The following is a 25,788-nucleotide window of genomic DNA, read 5'->3' as shown; positions in this document are numbered from 1 at the left end:
TATCTTTAAAAAAACTACTTACAGTTAGCTTTCTCCTGCTGTTCAGTATACTTCTTCAGTTCCACTTACAGGGGCGAAAATAGTGGAGTTCGTACAGTAATAATATAGGTTGTATAAACCACATGTAGTATATACACCTGTTTGTTTCGAGTACGACACTACCCCGTCTCCGTACACCAGTGACCCGCTATTCCAAGAATTGTTTATCGTGTCACTATTTACATCCTTGACCTACAGGGTGTACGCCATTGTTGACAGTTCATCATAACGACGAGCATCGTGGCCAACTTACACAGGTAATCACTGCAGGCCAATGTTAAATTGTACACAATGATATGATATTGTTATATAAGTATCCTTAAGTGATAAAAGTGTGAGTGATGATTACATTTTTCAATCAGAAACCAAGGTTTGTGCAATCTCTTTATATGGAATACCGAATGTACTTTATAGATTCAAAGACATCATCGAAAAGCAAGCCAGGAAAATGTGTCAATACATTTTAGTAACGATAAAAGAAAAACATGTACTTGACAAGTTAAATAGGACGTCCATGTAAACAAAGAGATGAATGACCTATCCTACTTTCGTTTTAGGTAAACATACAGTGGTGTTATGTGGATGAACATCCTATTTTATTGTACATCGATATATATTATAATAGTAATGACTACTCTAGTCATAGGTGATACCTCCAATCACGAAAATGTGCATTGAACTAATTATACAACAACAAAAACGTACGTGATATTCGTATGGAAACCGAAAGTAAGAGAAATGCACTGATGAAGCATGTCTGAAATGTCCTATATCATTACGTTTTGGCCGCAGTTTTTGTAATACTGCGATCGATATTCACACACTCGCCTTATCTGTCAATATGACGAGGTTTGTGCCTGTTGTGTTACTATAGTGCCACGTACAAAATTAAAAGCAGATCATTTTAAAGAATTATATCCACTTTTCGTTTATATTTCCTTTGTACATGCAGATAATTCTGAAAACAGTAGGAGAGGGCACTGTGAATAATATACAAGTATTAATTTCAGTTTGCTACCAGTCAGCTCGGCGATGTGTGTTTGACGGTGTTATTCGTGTCCAATATCCAGTGCATTCTTTAGAAAAGGTAGTTGAACTGTGACGTTGTCGGGTTATTTCTCCAAGAGTGGGTTTCATTCTGTCGTGTTGTGTATCGACTGGCCGTCGACGATGTAACTACTTACAGCTTTGCACAAGAGCAAGTACATGCATGTACTTAGGTGTGTAGGACTAGGGTATAGATACACATGTTTCATGAGAAATTGCGCGCAGTCGAACGGATGTACCATGTGTATGTAGACATTGTGATAGTCTGGCTAGCGGGTGTGGGTACATTGTCGCAACATAGCCGAGACCCATGGGAACGCGTTCGAAGGTGGATATAAATTACACATAGAATGTAATTGATTGTAGTATGTAAGATTTTTTCTTTTCAATAGTATGTATTCATATTCAGTATGCTTGAAACCGTTGGTGAAAATTGTATTCATTTTTCATAACATTAGCCTCTTCACAATGTGTAGTAATAATGTCTTGGACCGCGTTACCACGGGTTGTACTCTCCGCCATCACAGTGTGTAGTAATAATGTCTTGGACCGTGTTACCACGGGTAGTACTCTCCGCCGTCACAGTGTGTTATAATGTCTTGGACCGCGTTACCACGGGTAGTACTCTCCGCCGTCACAGTGTGTAGTAATGTCTTGGGCCGCGTTACCACGGGTAGTACTCTCCGCCGTCACAGTGTGTAGTAATGCCTTGGACCGCGTTACCACGGGTAGTACTCTCCGCCATCACAGTGTGTAGTAATGTCTTGGACCGCGTTACCACGGATAGTACTCTCCGCCGTCACAGTGTGTAGTAATGTCTTGGACCGCGTTACCACGGGTAGTACTCTCCGCCGTCACAATGTGTAGTAATAATGTCTTGGACCGTGTTACCACGGGTAGTACTCTCCGCCGTCACAGTGTGTAGTAATGTCTTGGACCGCGTTACCACGGGTAGTACTCTTCGCCGTCACAGTGTGTAGTAATGTCTTGGACCGTGTTACCACGGGTAGTACTCTCCGCCGTCACAGTGTGTTATAATGTCGGGGACCGCGTTACCACGGGTAGTACTCTCCGCCGTCACAGTGTGTAGTAATGTCTTGGACCGTGTTACCACGGGTAGTACTCTCCGCCGTCACAGTGTGTAGTAATGTCTTGGACCGTGTTACCACGGGTAGTACTCTCCGCCGTCACAGTGTGTTATAATGTCTTGGACCGCGTTACCACGGGTAGTACTCTCCGCCGTCACAGTGTGTAGTAATGCCTTGGACCGCGTTACCACGGGTAGTACTCTCCGCCGTCACAGTGTGTAGTAATGTCGGGGACGGCGTTACCACGGGTAGTACTCTCCGCCGTCACAGTGTGTAGTAATGTCTTGGGCCGCGTTACCACGGGTAGTACTCTCCGCCGTCACAGTGTGTAGTAATGCCTTGGACCGCGTTACCACGGGTAGTACTCTCCGCCGTCACAGTGTGTAGTAATGTTTTGGACCGCGTTACCACGGATAGTACTCTCCGCCGTCACAGTGTGTGGACAACAATACTAAATGAGTTAATTCGAGTTATGTGCGACGGCGGCCATTTTGGGCAGATTATATTACTACGTTAAGTGCCGATAAAGGCCGGTACATTTTTATTTTTTTTTCAATTACCGATTACCGATTAACAGGGGGGGGGGGGGGGGGGGGGGGGGGGGTTGTAAATCTTACCTACATATTGAAATAAATTTTGACGTCATATCTTGATAAATAAATACGTCATTAGTGAAAAGCCGTCAAAAAGGTCATATCGTTGATCCAGTGAACGTCATTTTTCCAACCTGGTAGACCAGCGGTTTCGGGTTTTGCAATCTAGTCCACACAATCTGCATTTTACATAAGGAGCTAATAAACATCCTGTGTGTCTATTCATTTCGACATTTCGATATTTATGTTTGGAAAAGTGTTTTTTACAATGTAGAGATCATAGTTTTTATCGAAAAGTTTTTCTAATAAAGAGTAATGAAAAAATCAATAGTATTGACTTGCTAATTTTTCTGTGGTGGTGGATTGGGGTAGGTATGGATGTTATACAGATAAAAACTTTAAAGATTAGGATTACAGCATGCGCAGAATATGAAAATTAGCATTGGCCTCCGGACATATTCCATGGATCTCGTCAGGTTATAACAGCATTAATTTTCTTGACATATTTGCCATGGATCGCTATGACCTCATGAATGTTGAAAAACAAATTGCATTCCTTAAATTTTCCGTTTTCATCCTGAATAAATATCGAGTCTATCATCTTACCTTTAGGACACAGCTTTTGAATGTTGTGACCTACATGTACCAAACCGATAACGCTGAAGCACATGGCGATGCAGGACACACACTGGCATACAAATGTATGTGTGTAATTTGCCAGGATCCATGGCTCGTCCTATATCGATAAGATCCAAGTGTTATGTTTTTAAATAAGTTAGACGAATAAAATCTATGTTACCTTGATACCTTCTTCGTTCGCTAGACAGGCATATCCACAATCAAGTATAACTGTATATCCATGCCTTTCATTGGATCATTCCTAAATGTCCAGGTGTACGTGTATTTACAAGAATCAACATTAAATTGCTTGAAATCATATCATCTGAATAATGAAGAGACAAATGGCCTGGTTCCGTATCGCATTGTGTACAGATGCTTGCTTTCAAGAAGTGGTGTTATACGTTTTAGCAAGCAAAAGATCTTGACATATGTTTGATGCCCATATACTGAATTTGTAAACACTCAAACAAGGCATGGTGTGGTAGTGAAGACAAGATTACAAAATCCAGAACCATAATCATATTCATAGGTGATTTGTTATGATATTCAGTAAAATTCTCCCAATCGACATCTAGTGTCACGAACTACTGAATATGGATAAGGAAGCTGGTTTTTAGAGCTATCCTTAAATACGTTTATATTGATAATATCACGCTTTCTTAAATACGATCAAATATCATCGTTTACTATTATCAGAAGCAGGATCATGCAAAGATAACACCTATTTCAACAGTTTGTTTATATTTCGTCCTTATTCTAGCAATTGATAACCCCACTTAAACTGTATATTTATCCGTATAATGACAGAGACGTGTCACGTAATTGATAAAATGTCTGTTTTTTTACACAGTCGTCCAATGGCGTCCAACTATGAAGCTGTGGTGGCTATAGACTTTGGTACCACGTATTCGGGGTACGCTTTCTCACTGACATCGGAATACAAAACGGTAGGATATACATAAAATGTTATAGCATATATAGAAAACTCGTCATTGGGGAATCATTTCCCACTTAACTGTATTAGAAAGTATCCAATGTGAAATAGGCACAAAAGTTGTTATTACTTCATTGATTCAATGTCCTGATTGAGGTTGACAATGCCACTAATTGCGATAATGCTAGCATTACTTTCAATCGAAGGTCAAATAAGATACAAAAACAAATAGTTTGGGTATTTAATGGGTAATCTCTTGTACAAATGTATTTGTCATTTCAAATATCAAGACAGTTCTCTAGAAACAAGAATTAATTGGGATTAATGTTATAGTGTTTTTGTTCACGTATAACTGGTTTTGCTTTATGTTATGAACTTGCTTAAAACTTTAGATTAATTTATTGAAATTCATACATTATAACACTCAAACAGAAATATGTACACTTCCACTGTACAGTACCTGTATTTTATTACTAACCCCAACGTATATATTCCAGTGTTGACACTGACATATAAGCTGCTGCGTAGTAATACATTGATCAGACTTCAAGGGGTATTTTTACGCATTTTGGAAAGATATTGTTATCCAATATTAACTTTTTAACGTATTTGAAATTAATAACAGTGTTGAACTAGTCGTTGTAAAAAAGCAGTTTATCAGTGGGACTATTTTGTTCACGTTTATTGATAAGTCGATTACTTCTAACAACAGCTGAACCAACCATAATTTCCGCGTAATGTTGTTTTTTTTTTGTTTTGTTTTTTTGCATTTTATAATTTGATTTTTTTTTCGTAACGACAATGACATTGCAAAAATAGATATAAACATTTGTTAAGATATGTTTAACATGTATTAGAGTATAACATACATTGGGTGTTCTAGCATAAATTTGGCGCGCTAACACCAATTTATGTTATACCCATGTCAAATACACATGTCAATACACATGTTAAATATATGACAACCAATGCTTGAATATCATTCTGAAAACCAATGACTGGTGCAAACATAACGATGAGAGACTACTGCTGAAATGAAATGTCACTTTTCTAGGATCCGATGAAGATCTCTGCCAACAATTCCTGGGTAGCGGGTTCAGCAGGCCTGATGTCAATGAAGTGTCCCACATGTATATTGTTTGACAAGGATAAGAATTTTGTCAGCTTTGGGTACGAGGCCGAGGACAAGTATTCCAACCTGGTTATGGACAACTCTCATCATGAGTACTACTTCTTCAAGCAATTTAAGATGTCGTTACACCAAAACACGGTAAAATAAAATATATTTTACTTTCAAATTGTTATTTCGCAAAAAAAAAAAAAATCTAAGTATATATTACGTGTTATTAGTTTCTACTTTTAAAACTCACCGGTGTATTCTTATTTTCCGTTATTTGTTTTTTTCTAATTTAATACTTATTGGTGATTTTCTACCAAAGAGAAGGATATCTTGTATATCCATCAATCAAATATAAATGTTCATGTATATTTAGATTATACTTCTAATTTGTTGTAATCAATCTTACGTGCCTTAAACATCTTGTTATAATGAACGCAAAAGACACGATGGTACTACAATAAATCGAGAAAGGCTGAATGAATCCTCGGTATAAGCCTACACCTATTCAATTTGTCTACAGAATCTTAACAGAGATACAAACATAGAAGACGAGAGAGGTAAATCGATGAAAGCCAAAACGGTATTTGCTGCTGGTATTGAATTCCTGAAGAAACAGGCCGAGGATCTGCTGAGCACAAGAGGGATGAATTTTGAGGAGTGGGAGATACGATGGGTACTTACGGTACCTGCCATCTGGTCAGATGCCGCAAAACAGTTCATGCGAGAGGCTGCTCAAAAGGTATGGGAGTTACTGTTTATTTCCGGTGAAGAACCTGGACATACAGAATATTACAATAGTTCTGTCAGGCCAACGTTATATCAATTGAAAATTAGCATGAAAGTAACACCAGTCAACATCCACTACGACTAGTTCTGCTTTGTATAATTTGGGAAATAACCATGCACTATGTCTTAAATGTAACCCCATGAAGGGTTATCAGCCATTAAATGTATATGAAGGGTTATCGGTCCTTGAATGTTATGTATGCTAATATAATTATATACGATGTAGGATTATAATGAAGTTAGATATGCTGGTTATACATATTATATATATTGAATATATGCTGGAGATAGATGTGTTGGATATATATATAATAGGAATATTAATCAAGTTATAGCTATTAATTAGATTAGCTATGTATTATTGATGTCTATATAGAATTATATTAGGTTTAATGTAATACTTATCAATTGTTATGCAATGTGTATACAGGTCTAGAGGCAATGAGTACATTGCGTAATTTGATGTACTTATATGTAGGTCTAAGTTTATTCTTATCTTTGATTGAGTGTCTAAATTCTACAAATGTTATTATGTAGCACACAGATGGATGGATCAACTGCAAATAAGCATAAAATACATAATTGGTGGAGCGAAACATTGTGTTATTATGTTGTGTTAATCCTGTTTCCATGTCACGACCAGGCAGATATCATGAACGACCAGCTGTTGATAGCGTTAGAACCAGAAGCTGCATCAGTGTGCTGTCGATATCTTCCAGATGCAAAGGGTATCGACATTTTCATGCCCGGATCAAAATACATGGTCCTTGACCTTGGCGGTAAGTTGGTAGAATATTTTCTGATGGTTAATAAGCATATCACGCTTAAAATCGATGGTTTCACGAGTGAAATGTAAAGGTATCCTCGATACTCTAGAGTTTGATTTCACTTTCGCTCTCTAAAACCCCGGATTATTTTATTGCAAAATTGAAGGCTCAGTCATCGCCAGCTGTGTGGTGAAAAAAGGTCTAGTTTGACTATATGATGTACATCCAACGCATATCTAGTTAGCCGTACTATTAGAATGACTGGCTTCGTATTAGATTGACTGGCTTCGAACGTTGCTTTCACTCCTCTGCGATTGTAAAAGAAAGGAATCTACCAGCTTAGCGATTGGTCAGGTGTTTTTACTTGATACAAAACAAATAGCCGGTTTTGTGCCTTCGATTTTGCCAGGACATACTCCAGGGATGCAGAGAGTGAAAGTGAACGTAACCCTAATTGGAGTATCAAGTGTTTCCCACATAATTTTGGTTTGACATTATCGCATAGTTCTAGTAGCATAGTTTTGGAAAATGTCTGATTTATTTTAATCATTTCTTTAGAGTTTGTAATATACGTCGATTACAACAAATGTATATATATATATATATATAGTAATAATAATAAAAATAAAAAACACAAACCAGAAATTCACACTAGCGCTTTCAACATGCTTTGAGAGCAAGCTCTTCAGGTGTAGTGAAAGGATTTATTTGTGACGTCATCACTGTGTGTCATGGTTACGTCAAAACAACATAGATTGATGACGTCATAAAAGACAATGATCAAAAGTACACATAAATACAAAATTGATGACGTCAAAATAAAAAGATACACAATTAGAAGATATACATGGAATTTGCTGTTCAGAATCAAACGTTTATTATGCCGTTTATTATGCTGTTCAGAATCAAACTTTGAACGGCATAATAAACGTTTGATTCTGAACAGCAAATTCCATGTATATCTAAATGTGGTAGACCTAGATGTGGTACATGTGAAAGTATCATAGAATGTTCCAATTTTACGTTCAAAAATGGATTTAAATTTCAAATCAAAGCAAATATGAATTGTATATCTAAAAATGTTATCTATGCTATGATTTGCAAAAATTGTTCAGAATTTTACATTGGCCAGACGGGCAACGAAATTAGAAAACGTATGACAGTACATAGACAGCAAATAAGAACAGACAATCTAAGATTTTTAACAGTTAGTAAACATATGTACCAATGTTCTAAAAGTGAGTTTTATGTTTTACCTATATACCAAATGTCTAGCTCAGAAGCTATAGAAAGAGAATCAAAAGAAAATATGTTTATTAATCTATTAAAACCAAGTCTTAATTCATGTAGTTCTGTGTGATTCCAAATCAATGTTACTGTAAAAACAGTTGTTTTCCATTACATAATTTCTAATTGTGTATCTTTTTATTTTGACGTCATCAATTTTGTATTTATGTGTACTTTTGATCATTGTCTTTTATGACGTCATCAATCTATGTTGTTTTGACGTAACCATGACACACAGTGATGACGTCACAAATAAATCCTTTCACTACACCTGAAGAGCTTGCTCTCAAAGCATGTTGAAAGCGCTAGTGTGAATTTCTGGTTTGTGTTTTTTATTTTTATTATTATTACTATGTATACCCATCACAAGGACATTATATATTTTTAATTATATATATATATATATTTAAAGTCATGTCTTTTTTCTTACAACATATGACGGTATATACAGTACTAAGAATATGTAAAGTGTTGGTCACATGTTTTAGTAGGAATGCATCCATCAAATTTAGTTACATATAAACCGATACTTGTCACGTATCTCATATTCTTGATCTATTGTGATCCGTGTGTTTATCTCATGTATTAATCGAAAAGGTATAAACTTTAAGGTTGAGATTCGTGAATGCATATTTCGGCACATTTTGCATACATAGAATATTAAAATTCGCTGTGATTTTTTTTCCTGCAACGAAATAAATCGGTATGACTTCCATTGCTGTTCAGGTGGCACAGCAGACATCAATGTTCATCAGGTGGCAGATGATGGGAGTTTGCAGGAGCTTCATCAAGCCTCCGGTGGCGCCTGGGGAGGGACAAAAGTCGATGCCTCCTTCATCCGACTTTTATGTGCCATTATTGGAGATGACGTCATGGATGCATTTCGATCCAACCATCCAGGAGATTACATAGATCTTCTTCGGGAGTTTGAAGTAAAAAAGAGAAACGTCAAAGCAGAAATGGAAACCACTATCAACTTTAAACTTCCGCTTGCTCTTACCCAATTGTTCGAAGCGATGACGAATATGACATTCCAGCAGGCTCTTGTCAATTCTACGTACAGGGATGACATCATTTCAACTGCTGACAAGATCAGGATCAAACCTAACCTCATACAGGGTATGTTTCGGGACCCGTTGGTGCATCTCGAGGACCATATTCGATGCATACTGGCCAAGCCGCAAATGAGAGGGACATCTACATTTCTTTTGGTTGGTGGGTTTTCGGAATCTCCTATCGTACAGGAAACAATCAAGAGGAAATTCCCACGAGTAAAGGTTATCGTTCCGGCTGAATGCGGACTGGCAGTTCTGAAAGGCGCAGTGATATTTGGCCATGAGCCCAAGAAAATCAGAGCCCGAGTTGCTAGGTTTACGTATGGTATAGCAATCAGTAAGCCATTCATTGAAGGCCATCATCCCAGCGAAAAAAAGAAAGTCACCCCAAACGGCGTCCTTTGCACAGATGTCTTCCACAAGTATGTCGAGAGTGGTGAATCCATAGATTCGGACAGCTCGCAGACGTTGTCGTTTAGTGCAGCAAGAGGGTGCTCGACCAATCGCGTTCGTGTTTACAGATCAACAATGGCTGATCCGATGTTTGTAACGGACGAGGGCTGCAATCTGTTAGGTGAGGTGATTCTGACACGCGAGGCCGACGACTTGAATTCGTCCCAGAAAATTGACGTTAGCCTGACTTTTGGAGGAACAGAATGTTCTGTTGTGGCTAGCGACGCTCAAACAGAAAAAACGTTCCGGTCCAAATTTGACTTTCTTAATACATAATATCATGTTCTTTCGTTCATTGCGTCATTCAAGAGAGGGGTACATTGTATTTGAGCAAACTCACTCAAAATTAAACACAACAGCTAACGAAATTCATAATTTAAACAATATAAAAGTAAAAATTATATATCATATTTGGACAATTTCCATTACTGAACAACAAATAAGTTAGTACATAGTTATGCAAAGTTGAATAATTTCAAAATTAATTTAACTAGACTGAATGGATATTAAATTAGTAGTAGAAAAAAAATGGAAAAACAACACTTATAAGCTACAAAACAACAATTTCAATCCGCAGTACGTTATATCGGCATGACGACCCATTCCTGAATCTGAAAGGTAATTCAATATCTGTTGTTGAAAAAACTAAATTTCTTGGACTGATATTTGATTCGAAACTCACATTCATACCACAAATAAAATACCTAAAAGAAGAATGTTCAAATGCACGTATGATTTTGCGAGTTATGTCCTATATGGAGTGAGGTGCACCATCACGCGAGACAGTAGAACGAAATTGTCACTACAATATGCAGCTCAACTTAAATAAAATCCCAGCAACGCTGAAATTCGATCCAGTATTTAATTCCAAATATGAAGATGTTTAAGCTCAAAACGAAAAGCTGATTCCAACATTTTGGTGTTCGTATTGCTGAATTTCTGAATAATCTTAATGTCGATTTTTCTAACACCTCACCCGACGAGGTATCTGGCATTCGTCCATAGACAAATACAAACCCAATCATTAATTTATCTCTGCATAATCAACAGAAGTCATCACTCTTCCTGCAGAATACAAAGCATTTTTTTCTAAACTACTAACACTTCTGCACACACTCTATTCTATACACTGACAGATAAAATGATGGTAAATGAGTCGGATCAGCCTGCTGCTCTCCCAACGCAACCACTCCCATTGTTCAAGTCCAAGACTGTGCTACAATTTTCTTTGCAGAGAGGCCTTTGATTGATTTAAGTCTTTACAAAATTGACAAACACAGCATAAGAAGAGCATTCATATGCTCAGATTCACTGTCTGAAAAACCGAAATTAAGAATACAATTATTTAAAACCTTCTCGTTGGTTTGGCGTAGCTGACCATGGATTTTAAGAGAAACACTTATTGAAGTAATTACTGGCGTGGGATATTGTGATAGCGCTAATTTGATGTATTTCTACAGAGGTGCAATGGTAGAAATAAATGTTAACACGTGGGTGATATAGAATCAATTGGTTGTTATGAGCGAAATCAATTGTAAATAATATTGTCTATCAATTGCAAATAATATTGTCTGTTTGTATTCACTAACTAGATTAGTCATGTACCATCGGTATTTTAGTTTGTTTATTATTTATCTATTTATCTACTTGCAATATAATAACAAACGAAAAAAATACTTGTTTGTAGTCAGACGGGTGTTCCGTTTCATAAGATTAAGTTATCAATAAATATATTCCAATACAAAAAAATAAATATATTATTTAGCTTAATGTGTCTGGAAGGTAAATATTTCCATGAAACGAATACCGATATCACTAGAATGATTGTACAAAAACAGAAGGTATTATTATCTCTCAAGACCAAGTAAAGTTGGATACAGCAGTTAACATGAATTAGCAATTTAGCTAATCATACAGCTGTTTCGTCCTCCTGGGACATGTCAGTGGGGCTAAGGACCTCAAAAAGAATTAAACAGCATAATACAGCTTGTGTGTCCTCCTAGGATATGTCAGTGATGCTTTGGACCTAAAATAATCAAAGCCATCGACCGCAAAACTCGAAATAAGTACAAACGAATGACAAAATCTGGATAGAGAGGTGACAAAGACCAATAATTTCGATACTGCTAATATTTGTCAATATTGCGTTTCAGGGAACGTTAAGTATGTATATTCCAAACCGTATCACTATTTAAATGAATACACCTCCGGTATTAAAAAATCAGCAGTTCCTACCAAATGTAATCTCAAAGAAATTTCATCTTTATTTATGGAATTGACCTTTCATTTCAGTAACTCGAAAGACGTCTTCATTCTGTATTTTTTTTTCCAAAATTGATGTTTATGATTAATCATTTATTATGCATAGTATATTAGAAGTACATATACGTTAAATTTAACAGCACCTTGAGCATTAGGTAACATTTGGTTTGGTTTATTTTGTTAAACGTCCTATTAACAGCCTGTGTCAATTAAGGACGTGCCAGGTTTTGGAGGTGGAGGAAAGCCGGAGTACCCGGAGAAAAGCCACCGGCCTACAGTCAGTACCTGGCAACTGCCCCACGTATGTTTCGAACACGCAACCCAGAGGTGGAGGGCTAGCGATAAAGTGTCGAGACACCTTAACCACTCGGCCTCCGCGGCCCCACATTAGGTGACAAATAATAATTTTAATTCAATGATGATATTGTATTGTTATATTGTAATAGATCAGATGTTTGTAACACTGAGGTGGAAACTAAAACGGTATCGTTTGATTGCGGAAGACATTTAAATCAGCCATCACGTTCTCCATTGTCGCTAATTTATCGGTTACATAAATTCTTGTCAAACAATTCAGAATGAAAAATGAAAATAAGATCGAAACAGCGAGTTAAAACAAAACCAAGACAAGAATGATGCAGTCATACTACTTTTATTGACTATATAATGTAAGCATTTGAAATAGGAAGAGTATTCTGATTAAATATTATCGAGAGCTCCGAAAAAAATGGCATCCCGCTGTCCCCTTCATTAGACAAATTGATCTTATCAGAAAACATATTTAATATGGTTACTTTTAATTATTTCTTTTTCCTTTTATATTTGCTATCCCGAATCCAGTCAAATTAGTCGCATTTTTGTTTTGTATATCATATATTAATGAATTCTGACACCTTATCAGAACTTCACTCCAACTTGACGACGCAAACTCGTTTATATCAGTGTTGTTTATCCTACTTTAATATGCTACCAAAGCAGAAACCCCTAGCCATATAATCATATCTTCTAATAGGAGAGGGGTATTGAGAAAAATCATTCACTTCTATAATCATAACGCATATCATTAAAAACACCAATATATATGTATATATAAGTATTGATATAAAAATGATCCTCTAATATATACACTCTTCGCTCCATTTAAAATGAAGGATACATCTTGATAGTAATTATAGTTTTTAGCTTACATGATTAATGTTAACCATTTTGAAAATTTTGACTTAAAAAATAAGACGTTCACTCCTCTCGAATTTTGAAAGTCTGACTTGCGTCAAATATTTCATTTAATTATTAAAATACATATATATCCCAACACAGATAGCTTGTCAATCCACGTAAGCAAAATTAAAACATGTATGATAGAACATATTTAAATAAGATTTGCATATAAGTATCTAAAACAAAAGAGAACACTTGCATGTAATATAATTAAAGGATCAATTAAAAACACAACACTGGAATACATGTTACAGCATGTTCACTAACACTAATTTGACAAGTATAAAGTACATGTAGATAATTGCAAAGTAATTTAGACTTTACTTTTAACCACGGAGTAATGTCATCTCTTCTGGATTGATAAATCGTGTCATCAAATGACATGTCCAGCAAACAATTTATTGTGATCTTATTTTAATTTCACTTTGTGATTTTACAGTAAAATAATTTGAGCATTTGATGCATTACGGATGAGGTAACATTACACGTTAATAAGCACATCATTGAAACCGAAAACATAATCCACGACAAAAGGCATTAATTGAAATGTGTTATCAGAAGGAATATACAGATACAGACATTTAATACGACCGAAAATGATCCTGATATGAGGATTTGGCGATGAACCAGTTGAGGTATTTTTAATATTAATTACTCAGAGTACACGTAAGAGAACTTGCATATTCTCGTAAACTTGGATAAATAGTCCTATTATCCATGGCTACAGTTGTATATGCGGAAGGTGTCTTCGTATAATGGGTCGAATAATGGAATCATATTTGATACTTGTTGAGACACCTGGCACAAATATTGAAGTCCAGATTATCCACATTCCTAATTTCCAGTCACTGGACTATAGATTCCGTATAATATTTCGAAGTGAAAAAAGTGTGTCTAGATGTTCACATGTAATTTAACTATAAAACCAGGTTTGATAAAAGTTGGGCTTATCCTTTTGATGCAACGGTTCTAAATGCAAAACTTAAAAGTTAAATGTTGACGACGCCACCGATGCCGCCGGAAAAGTAACAGTATAGTCTTGCGACCTCGTGAACATCAATATAGAAAACGTTTCAGGTAAATAAGTGATAGAGGATCATTGCAATGCCAGAGATGTATAGTATAAATATAGCACACGCGCGCACACACACATATATAAACTTATGTATATACATATACACTTTACTTATTGTAAACATAACGGTCAACGTATAGAAAATACATTTAATTACTAGGGTACATGTATGATTCGACATCTTCGAAAAATAAAATACCTTCATTTGTTATGCAAATTTTACCTCTTATCAAGTGGGCAACATATGTTAGGTGTTGATACGAGAACCGTATTGATTACTTACACAACATGTAGCAGATATAACTTCAATGTAAAAGCACAACCATTTCAGCAATTGCAGTGTCCATTGCATCAAATGCATACCGTATGTAAAACACAACATTCAATGAATTCAAAGTTATTATTTTAGCATTGGAATTTTAAAGCATTTATGACATTATGATAATTTCTTAATGAAAATGGTCATTGCACTTTTAATTAAAAGTAATTACACAATCTGTGGATAATGGTATTTATCGTAAACCACAACCAGCATAGGTATATGCGTTACCAATTAAGAACTAGAATTGTAAAATTAACAGGCTAGCAAAAGAAAAAACGTATGATTGTGTATACATCAAACCAATCAATCTCAAATACATTGTAGGCAAGCTTATTCGTAGATCCATCTTATCCTTCACTGTGGTTTATTCTCAATTTCGGTGGAAATGCCTAAAACTACATTCGTTTTGAGTGTTTGTTCTCGATCTCGGGTCATGGTAATTTCGGCCAGGTCAAAGGTGACGCCCCTTATCCCAGACAATAAAAAACGATTTAATGTACATGTTATCCAGGTTTTTTTTAAATAAAAGTGAAATTCGTTTTGATGTTGAGGTGTCAGTGTTTCATAGTCTTTTCCCGATGTAGTTTGAATACTTTGAATTTCCAGCATAATCAATAGTAAATACTTAAATAACCATTACTTTTTTCATAACAAGGACAAGGATCTTGTTGGATTCGAGTTTGGTCAATTTAGATTTTAATAACCAAAGATATTAAAATCAGGATTCCTTCAAAATTAGTGAACCACATTAGAGATAAAGCTATTCTTGTCTGCAGTTTATTTTGATTTAGTTTTCATGCCCTGTGCCACTCCTTTAGCTAACATGGGCCCACCTTTGTGTAGGTAGAGAATAGGCCAGACAACATAGTCGACGCTGTCTCCACCTTTTGTGTAGGATCTCAGACGATCATGGTCAAATTTCTCACCGTGTGAAAATTCCCACTCGATATGGACGGGTGGGTCCTGTACCCGCATCATCCAGACGTACAGCACTGTCTCTTTGATGAACTGCTCACATGCCTTGATCGTTTTGTCGTTCAAGTGGTATTGTGTCTGTAATCTCGATTTCATTACCTGATAGAAAATGAAAACGTTTGCAACTGATTATTTCAATTCTCAAGAGACCTCGTTTAATTGCCTAACATCCCATGGCCAAAGGTCAGCCAAAATTGTGAATTATATCATCCTCAGACACCAGAGGACTGATGCACGGAGCAAAAAGGTGTCAAATTTGCTTACATTTCCAATTTCACCCTTCTTATCAAATCCCAAATAAGACTGAATCAAATACTCTTATGCAATGAGCTTTACCGAAATTGCAAATACCATGACCCTAGGGTATCATGTTTGTCCCTGGGGAGGGGTTAATTTTATTTTAGTATCATTAGTTGAGTTTCTATTTGAATTCATTCTAAATTGGTTGAGACTAGCAAGTTTGGATGACAGTTTGATGGTATGCACATGTTGGTCCTGACCCCAAGGAGCTGATGGTTTGGGCCAAAAAGGTTCATAATTTACTTAAATTTCACTTCGCAACGACCAAATTAAGTAGAATCAAATATTCTCCATAAGTGGAATGGTTAACCAAAAATTGTGAATTTTATGACCCTGGGGTCTCAGCTTTGCCGCTGTGAAGGGGTACACTTTACGATAGTTTAATTAAGAAATTTGACATCTTAGACTACTGTATCATTTTGTATTGGAATTAATGCTAACTTAGCTAGAATAAATTGGTTTGGATGACATTTTGATGGTCTACACGTGTTGTCTCTGACTGACCCAAAGGGCTGATGATCAGCGCCAAAAAAGGTCAAAATTAGTTAAATTTCAGAAAATCTTCTTCTCAGGACCTGAATAAGCTAGAATTAAATACTCTTCAAAGATGGAATGGTCTTAGGGTGCTTTACCAAAATTGTGAATCTCATGACCCTATGGTTTCTTGTTTATCCCCCGGGGAGGGGTAAACTTAACTATAGTTTTTACTAAACTATACTGGGCGAGTTCAAAGAGTCAAATTAAGTGAAAGATTTCAGAACTCTGATGACCATTAAGGCCCATACAACAAATCAAAGACATTGGATTCTGTAAGGTACATTTTTCTGACAAAATCATCTAATATTTTTAAGGGTAGCAGGAAAAATGCTTACCATCAGAAATGATCAACTAACAGTGCAATCTTACCCTGCCTCCTTAATCAGTGGAAGGCTAAACTAAGGGTATGAAATATTAAGTATAACAGCGATAAGGTAACTGTCTGAAAAAACTGTTTCTTGAAATATTCTGTTTGCAGGTTCCCCGTATCTCCAAAAGCAATAGCAACACTTACCTCAAACAGCAGAGGGCTAACGGTCAGGCTACTTGTTTTGCGGTAGTCCTTCAGTGGTTTGGTGATTTCTGTTGGTAACTTAGCTAGCTTCCCTTTGTTCTTAAATACAAAGTTAAACCTGATATAATACGGCAGTGAGACCAAACTATATACTGGATCTATTGTTCCCCGTTAAAACTCACTTTGAGAATCATTTGCTTGGCATTAAGCATATACAATTGGTTGCTAACTAAGTTGAAAAATCATTTAATATGGTTAATCTACGTGTGAATTAGAATCTATTAGGATTCTGCCAAACCATATCATTATCATTACTTAGTAGACGTATATATACAAAAATATTCTGACATTACAATTTAGAAAAAGTGTCATATATACCAGAAGAGATGACTTGGCAACATCTCGAAGGTCATCAATGTCCGGTACAGCGAGGGGCAGTTCCAGATTAGATATATAGTCTGTCTGAGCATCACCAATTTCCTCGCAAGTTTTAAATACATTCTGAAAGAAATCCTCAGATATAAATATCACTTAGCAGCCAGGTTTGTACCAATTGCTTTATATAAGTCGCATTCTTTATTCACAATGAATTATTCTCTCCATATGTTTGATTGTGTAAGGATAACATAGTGTGTATGAAGAATGGTGTTAGTTACTGTTTGTATGTATACATATTTCAATGATAACCTAATTGCAACTCTTCTGACGTTTCACGTATTGCGATAATGAATCACATAGCTAATTGCAAGTTTTATAAATAGTATACAGTTTTTGAACATTATACAGTTGATAGTGTGTCATTTATCAACTTGGCATCCTCTTGAAATTAGATGGATATTTTCTATTATTATTGATGAATTGTGAAAGTCAATGTAATCAACTACTGGATCAAAATTGAGTTGTATGACGAATCATGTTCTTCAGGTTGGTAAATATAAATATGACGGCCGATGATATAAATAACAACCAGTGTATGATGTTAAGCCTGACGTTTCGTAGACTACTCTACCACCTTAACCAGACAGAGAAGTCACAGAAACGCCACGCTCAAATCATACACTGGATGTGATGTATATCAAAGTCTTTTCAAAAACTATAGTTGACTTACTGTGACAATATCTAGGAGAACTTCAATGGCGTCTTTTTCCTCCATATCATTCTCCAAGTTCTCCATGGCATTTGTCCACTCATTATCATAGAGCTCGGATACTTTCTCGGCTAGCTTCATTGGTCGGTTTGGGTCACTAAGATCAGTTATGTCTGGGTTATTGTCACGAAGTTTGTTACCAGCTACTGCACTGAGCCTGTGAAACATCATATAATCAGTCTCGTCATAACCGTTGTCTTACTATACTACTATACTATACAGACTATACTTCAGAAAGAAATCATTCTCTTCCAATTACACCATTGTTTACCCCAAGTAAGCATAGCATTGATTTTGATATCACAAAGGTTTAATATGGAGAAAAATAGTATAATCTTAAACCCAAACAATGAACATTTTGTTTGTTTCAACTTTAAATAGGTGAATAATTTTGTCTCTTCGGGAGAAATTTCTTTTCTCAACAAACCAGAACTCTGTCTTTCCTTCAAGAAATATCTTAAATGTGACATATTATTATTTACATATGAACTTTGTTACTTACTTTTGACAATATCGGATGAAATATGGTCAAACATTAATGTATGTTACATTCAATATCTCGAAACCACAAATAGCGTGGATTCACAAGTCATAGAAAAATCACTCAGCGATTACTATCCTGTTTCTCTGAATGATTGAAAATTCCTGATGTCCGTACATTATATTAGTATTTATTAATATGTCTCTGTAATGTAATACCTGTAATGGGAGGTATTATTGTGGTAAATAAATATTCAGTGAATAGGACAATGCCATGTGCGTATCAAAGATTGTCTTCAGATAGGTGAACAGGTTTGTAAAAAATGTTTGTTGCGAAAATATTTGGAAATTCTTATTGGATATTACAAGAGGACAACTGTCCCGTCCATGTGTCAAGACAGACCTGCCGGTGGAAAACGGAACATAATATTGAAACAATTCCTTGGCCAGCACAGTCCCCAGACATCAACATAATAGAAAATCTATGGAGATTACTAAAAATTAAACTAACAAACAGACTGAATGGCATTAGGTCAAAGGCAGATCTGGTGAGGGTCGTTTCTGAAATTTGGAATCAGCTGGACTAGACAAGAATACAGGCATTATATGAATCAATTCCAAAGAGAATACAGGCAGTTATTAAAGCAAAGGGGTGTATTACCAAATATTAGCGAGTAAGTTACATTATTTTCGCTATTTTATTGAAAAAACGTCGAAAATACAAAGCTATCTACTTGACATTGCAAAATGACGTCGCGTAGAAGTGGCTACTCACTTATGGCACTGCACTGTACGTTAGACGAAAGTCTATACTCACAGACATTGCCATGCACTATACAATGTACGTTTCGTTATTTACTGAAACATGCATTAAGTGCCAACTGATGACAATAGTGGTTCACTATCTTTCAATTACACCATTATAACATTCTATAATATGTTTTTATTTCTAATACTTTCTTTTTTTCAGTATATACAGAATATCAACATTAAGATTTTAAACTTGCCAAAATACAAAACTGGAAGGAAGAATCTTAATACCTTATCAATGCTTCATCCTTTGCCTCCCTCTCTGATGATAGGTTTTTCTGTAGTCTGTCAATTGTGTCACGAAGATTTTCCTCTTTTGACTGGCCATGGCGCAAACTATTAACAATACATTAGTTTATTCCAGTGAACATGATAACATTACAAACTATAACTGTATACATTTGTATATAACCTTCTAATACTACCTGTAAATTTTGAAACGAACAGGAGTCTTGTATTTAACATAGAATTGCAGGACATCAGGCGCTTAATTTCTCTTGATTTACATGTATATGATTTCAGTTGATATATGCATATAATATAAGTTAATACACATTTATATAAGTTAATACACGTATTTAATATGAGATAGATGTAAATGTTTACTTATTTATTTTTTTTTTTTTTTGTAAATTCTTCGTTATATTAGGATAATTCACACTTTCTTATACACCTGTTTCCAATTCAAGAAAAAAAACAATAAAGGCAGAGTGAGCGTCAGAGACACCTCTAACTCACAGAGTCCTTTAAACTATATAGAAGGTCCTGATTGATGCTGAAATGGACCCGTATATTTATAAAATATCCAGTAAAAATCTCGACTAATAACTGGATTATTTTGAGACCTGAATGATGGAAGAACTGTGTCTGCCACAATATTGAAACAACTTCATAATGGTTAACATTTCTGTAAACTTCAGTTGGTAATTAATTAATAATTTCAATACTTATAATATCTATAACTGTCTTGCTATAATTGCATGCTGTATATTCAATACATAGAACTTATGTTTGATCTAGTGGTAGTTTAGTTATGAGTATTTTGTTTATGAACTGATATTACCTGATCAGTGCCTCATCTTTGGCTTGTCGTTCTGCGGACAGGGCATTTTGAAGGTTTCTTTCATTTGCTTTGCTTTGTTGCAGACTGGAATACAAAGAAAAACAAGTAATATCTCTCAGATATATAATATTATTATTGTATTTGCACAATTTACAATTCATATTGTCATCAGTTTCAGTAAAATCAATATACATTATGGATATATTTTTTTAAGGAACTGTAAAAACATTTGTTTTATCGCCAGTGATATTTGCACTTGTTTGTTTCATCATCATCCATTTTCCTTTTTTTCTTTTTCAACAATTTGATTTCAAATATTAGTTAACTATATTTTTCAAATTGTTACTAATATTTACATGCGGTCCAGTTCATCTTTCCGTTGCAGGTCATTTTTCTTAGAATCATGTAGATCTTTGAATTGAATTTTCAACTGTTCGAACTCCTGTTGATTCCTACGACAAAAAGGGAGAAAATTAAACAATATTTTAAGCTGTACCCGTTTGTAGCTAACAATCAGTATCAAAACATTAGCTGCAACTCTCCAGGTAATAACCATGCAGTAATACTTTCCTAAAGACTTCTTTTCCTTCAAATCCCCCCTCCCAAAAAAGTATCTGACGTATGATTTCATTTTGTCACAAAGTTACTGATACCTACTTAGTGATGTAGAAGTTGATAAAAGGTAAGTGGTAGCTTGGATCATTGGTATGGTGACATAGAAAGGACATAATGAGAAAAATGATTGCGTTCTGTAAAACAAATTGTGTGGTCGAACAATAATTATCATTTATGATTGATTTTATTTATCTTATATCTTATGGATGACTCCATCAATCAGGACAATCAAGCAACTTCCACTGAGTAGCTCTTTTATCAAAATGACTCTTACTTACTGTAATCCACAAGGAATTGGTATAATGCATCAATCCGTGGAGCATGTATATATATAATAAATGGACCATGGGTTGGGTCTTTGTGACAAAAGATCCAAAGCCAAAATTCAAATTACAAAACGGTGATTACTGATATGATTTTCTATAGCCATAACGAATCAGAGAAAAAGTTTGTAGATATATACTGGTATCATATCCTCTGTTTATATCTACCTTGCCACTGTGCCATCGCTTGCCTCCATCTGCTTCTTGTACCTCGCAGCTTCATCTCTTGCTACATTTAATGCCTTCGTAGCATTAGCTCGTCCATCTGACAATCTGGGTGTTTAAGTCGGTTAAGATAAGTTATCAAAAATATATCTTTTACATTTCCTACAATTTCCTACAATTGATTCTTTTTTCAAATGTTTCAGAATGATAGCTTATTGTAAGAATGCAAATATTACTGCTGCTGAATGATAAAAATGTGATAAATAATATCTTAAATGTAATAGGAATGATTATAGCTTCAATTCAAGAACAAAAACTAAATATTTTCTATTTCAACGTATCTCTTTAATACATTCTAACTGATGCATATACAAGAATGTATGTGTGAATACTTCACTAGCATGATAACTGAATTGAAACATAAAATATCGCATACACAACACATGTATATTGATAACTTTGCAGAAAAGAAAGTAAATAAGAAGCCCGGAGGGCCTGTATCGCTTACCTGGTTGAATTTGACAAAACATTATAATGTTCATGTTCTATTCGTTGATACATGTAGCTTTATTTATTTATGTCAAACAACGTTATATATGGCTTTGGGGTTGGGGATCTCAACTGCTTCAAAGATACAACTTAAAAACAAAGTCCAGAGATACTAGGGGTTTGAAAAGACACCAGGGATTTTTCACATTATTGACTTCAAAGAAACTAAGTCCATAGGGAAGGGGAAAACCCCAGGGCCTATTCTTGCCCATCCGTGTGATTCTCAACGGTTTCAAAATTCTCTAGAGGTGGGGAAAGGACCCATGACCTATTTTTACACCCCTTGGCCTATCTTTACATTAGGAGTGTGTTTATCTCTTGATGTCAAGCAATGCTATGCATGATAATTGGGGCTGGAATCTCAACGGTTTCAAAAATACAAAAACCCGTTTATAGAAATATAGCCGAATTACTCCTCTTTGGCCCCGTCCCTCAGCTCCGTTTGGGTCAACTCAACAATTTGTATCTTTTTGAATCCCCACCACTTACAGATGCTAGCAGTCAAATTAGGTTTAATTCCTATCAGTTTTGTTACATTGTTGACGGACAGACGTAATTTAAAATGTAATATGATTCAGGCAATTTCATTACAGCTATATCTTAAAACATTTACTTACGACTTATTGTCTTCCTGAAGTATTTTCATACTCTTCTTTAACTCTTCTATTTCCTTTTGAAGAGTTTCAATGATCTCTGTTTCTCTCCATGCACCCTGAGAGCTAGCACTCTCGTGACGGTGAATAGGAGTACGGGAGGGACCTCTGCGGTCAATACTGCACTCTTTTCTTGCTCGTTTTGAGTCATCTGGTTCTTTCTCGATGTCAAAGTCATGTTCCACTCGACGTTTGGGCATATTTTCTGCTTGTTTAATTTTTCCACCTGAGGAGAGCTACAACAGAAGAACCATAGGTAATATACTTATATGTTTCATTGTTAGATAACATTTTCAATACAAAAAACCTAAATCACAAATGAAACTAACAACCTGAGTTCAAAACAATTGACAATTTGACACATCTTAACTAGAAAATGTTCACAACACAGGATTGCCCAACTCATATGCAAAGAAATTGATGTTATAATACTAAGGTGTCCATATGAACCAAATCAGTTCTCTGTGATTATCATTTACTCCAAAGATGGGACATATTGTGACCATTCAGAACTGGTAAAAAAAAAGACCAAAATATGTCACTGATTTAGAAAGACCCAACAGTAAATTTTGACCCTTTAACCTTGACCAACGACCTCCAAATTTGATCTGGTGCAGAACTTAATGCTATGATAGTATGGTTATTTATATAGCAAATATGATCATGAGATTTAAAGTTATGTCATTGGTTCAAAACGATACAGGGCGGACGTCATAAAATGGCAGGGTATATATATGAATAATTACACATCACTATGTCAATGCCAAAATAGGTGGGTTTTTGATATTCAATGGAGTGATGCGCTTGAGTGTGGAATTAGATATTTTACACATGGTGATTAATGAAGAATATCAATAAATATAAACAGCATTCAACTGCAAGAAGCTCACAAAGTATCATACATATCTTTATTTGCCGACTAGTTTCGCCTCATGGTTTGATTCTCCATTAGACCATCCTTGCACTAAGAAGAGAAACTAGTCGGCAAATAAAGACAAATATCAGGCTTAAGGGTGGCGCTTGGGTTCGCTGCGATTTATTCCTTCTGTTTATGGACATATTACCATTTCAACAGTGATTTAAACATTTATTGAAACTACTGAATCTTTGAATCTTCTGTCGAGTGAACTTATACTTCTTTTTTTAGTTACTTAAGTAGTGTTTGATCTTGTACTGTCATGCGAATTTGAATATGCATTGTTGACAATTCATCAAAGACACAATATTAAAGTTCATAATATTTTGGCAGTGTAACAGCCAGGTAGGTTGATTTTAAAAGTGGTTCAATCCAGGATCACTCGACTCTCAAATCATTTCCTCAATGTCCTTACCTGTTCTCTAGGAGGATGCTTCAGTCTGTCAATTTCAAATTTGGCTTCCTAAATGTCCTTATCTGTTCTCCAGGAAGATTCTTCAGTTTGTCAATTTCAAATTTGGCTTCCTAAATGTCCTTACCTTTTCTCTAGGACGATTCTTTAGTCTGTCGATTTCTAATTTAGCTTCATCAAGGCGATACTCTGCATCGTCTCTTTCCCGGGCTAGTTTGTTAACACGTGTCTTCAACTCCTCTATCTCGGTCGATTTCGTTTTCGGCCAAGGCAGATCTAATTGCTTAAACAAATACCTCCAATTGCAATGGCTTTTTTTTCTTAAATCCTTATAAATACAATGAATGTAATAGAAGATAAAAGCTAGAGGATTACGCTGTCCTTTTAACACATTTTAGGAAAACAATACAAAAGAAAGTTTTCAGTTCTCAAATGTGGTATACCAGATTATTATTATTTTTCATTTACTGGGGTTATGTGTTACTATAGTATTATATAGGATAAATAAACCAAAGATTTGCAGGACTTGCTTGAGGTTGGAGTAAATACCAGTATGCATTAATCTAACAACAACGGTGGTAATATTGGTAATGATAAGATGTGTTTATACATGCAGCGTGGATTCTAATGAGAGTAAAAAAGGTTTGTTTTGATGATTATATAAGAGTAATTTCTTAGTTACATTATATCATTACATACTTAAGACTTTGTTAATTACTTTACAAGTGCCATACTTAAGCCTAAGCCAAATATTTGTTCAAAAACTTATACACAGTTCATGGAACATGGTTTGATGGAAAACGTTTCAAAGCAGAACGCCAAGCACATATTGCAAGAACTAAAATATATTATCATCAACAATTCGTTATACGAAATCAAATAAACTTTTCTGTGATATAACATATATATAATCTTTGCATGTTATTTTCAAAACATTTAATATAAAAATCTATGATCTTGACTCTCAATATCTATAAGTCTGAAACGTGAGTGATCGACCTCTGTAAGATAATTCAGTTGTATGATTAACATCCTGTAACGTTTATAATAAAATGTCTTAAGAAAATTCCGATAGAGTATAGATAGAGATAAAAGAGATAGAGATAAACACTTGTTCACAGACGGACAGACAGACAATTTAAACCGTACCATTACGATCTGTCAGGCATCAGATACTTACCTGTCTATATTCATCCACAACACAAAGTAATTTATTGGCCTGGCCTAAATAATCAGAGTTGACTTTCTCAAAGTGCTTGTCCTTTTCCCATTTCCTATGAAGTTCCTTACAGTCATTGGTGGTATCTTTAAGTTTTTTCAAAGTGTTATGGACGTCATCGGCTTTAATTTCTCTATTAACAAAAAAAGTCAAATAAAACATCAATGTTCAACTATTAACATCATTTATGACCAAGAGTATGTGCAATCAAGACAAAATGAACAGCTCAATAATAGTGCTTTGATTGTTCCCTATCCTCGTCACTTGTTGACACATGTTGCAGTGTCCAACACACAAGGATTGGGTGCATTTGGATCAATACTATACTGTGTATAATGACATTTGTCGTGATTTATGAGACTAAATTAACATTTGTTAAAGTGCCACCACTGTTCATAACAAGGATGGGTCCAAATAGACTTGAACACATTCTCAGATCACCC

At 35.4% G+C, this 25,788-nt stretch overlaps 2 protein-coding genes across 2 annotated transcripts; one reads left to right on the top strand and one right to left on the bottom strand.

The window, feature by feature from the left end:
• Positions 1-203: 203 nt before the first annotated feature.
• On the top strand, positions 204-11,295 carry LOC117329156 (heat shock 70 kDa protein 12B-like). The gene is made up of 6 exons (XM_033886906.1): positions 204-296; positions 4,239-4,335; positions 5,377-5,592; positions 5,963-6,181; positions 6,872-7,007; positions 9,009-11,295. The coding sequence occupies exons 2-6, from the start codon at positions 4,246-4,248 to the stop codon at positions 10,064-10,066; spliced, it is 1,719 nt and encodes a 572-aa protein (XP_033742797.1). The 5' UTR covers positions 204-296; positions 4,239-4,245; the 3' UTR covers positions 10,067-11,295.
• A 1,393-nt stretch (positions 11,296-12,688) lies between these two features.
• Positions 12,689-25,478, bottom strand: LOC117329155 (the record flags this gene model as incomplete). The annotated part of the gene is given in 11 exon segments (XM_033886905.1): positions 12,689-15,741; positions 16,994-17,092; positions 17,372-17,494; positions 18,102-18,297; positions 19,662-19,766; positions 20,494-20,577; positions 20,850-20,945; positions 21,600-21,704; positions 22,763-23,034; positions 24,254-24,409; positions 25,307-25,478. Coding segments are annotated over 9 exon segments (1,341 nt in total). The 3' UTR covers positions 12,689-15,444.
• Positions 25,479-25,788: the final 310 nt, after the last annotated feature.

The sequence above is a fragment of the Pecten maximus genome, chromosome 6 (assembly GCF_902652985.1).
Source record: "Pecten maximus chromosome 6, xPecMax1.1, whole genome shotgun sequence".
Classification (NCBI taxonomy): Eukaryota; Metazoa; Mollusca; class Bivalvia; order Pectinida; family Pectinidae; genus Pecten; species Pecten maximus.
The sequence above is the reverse complement of the archived record's forward strand: the minus strand, read 5'-3'. Positions and strand labels throughout refer to the sequence as shown.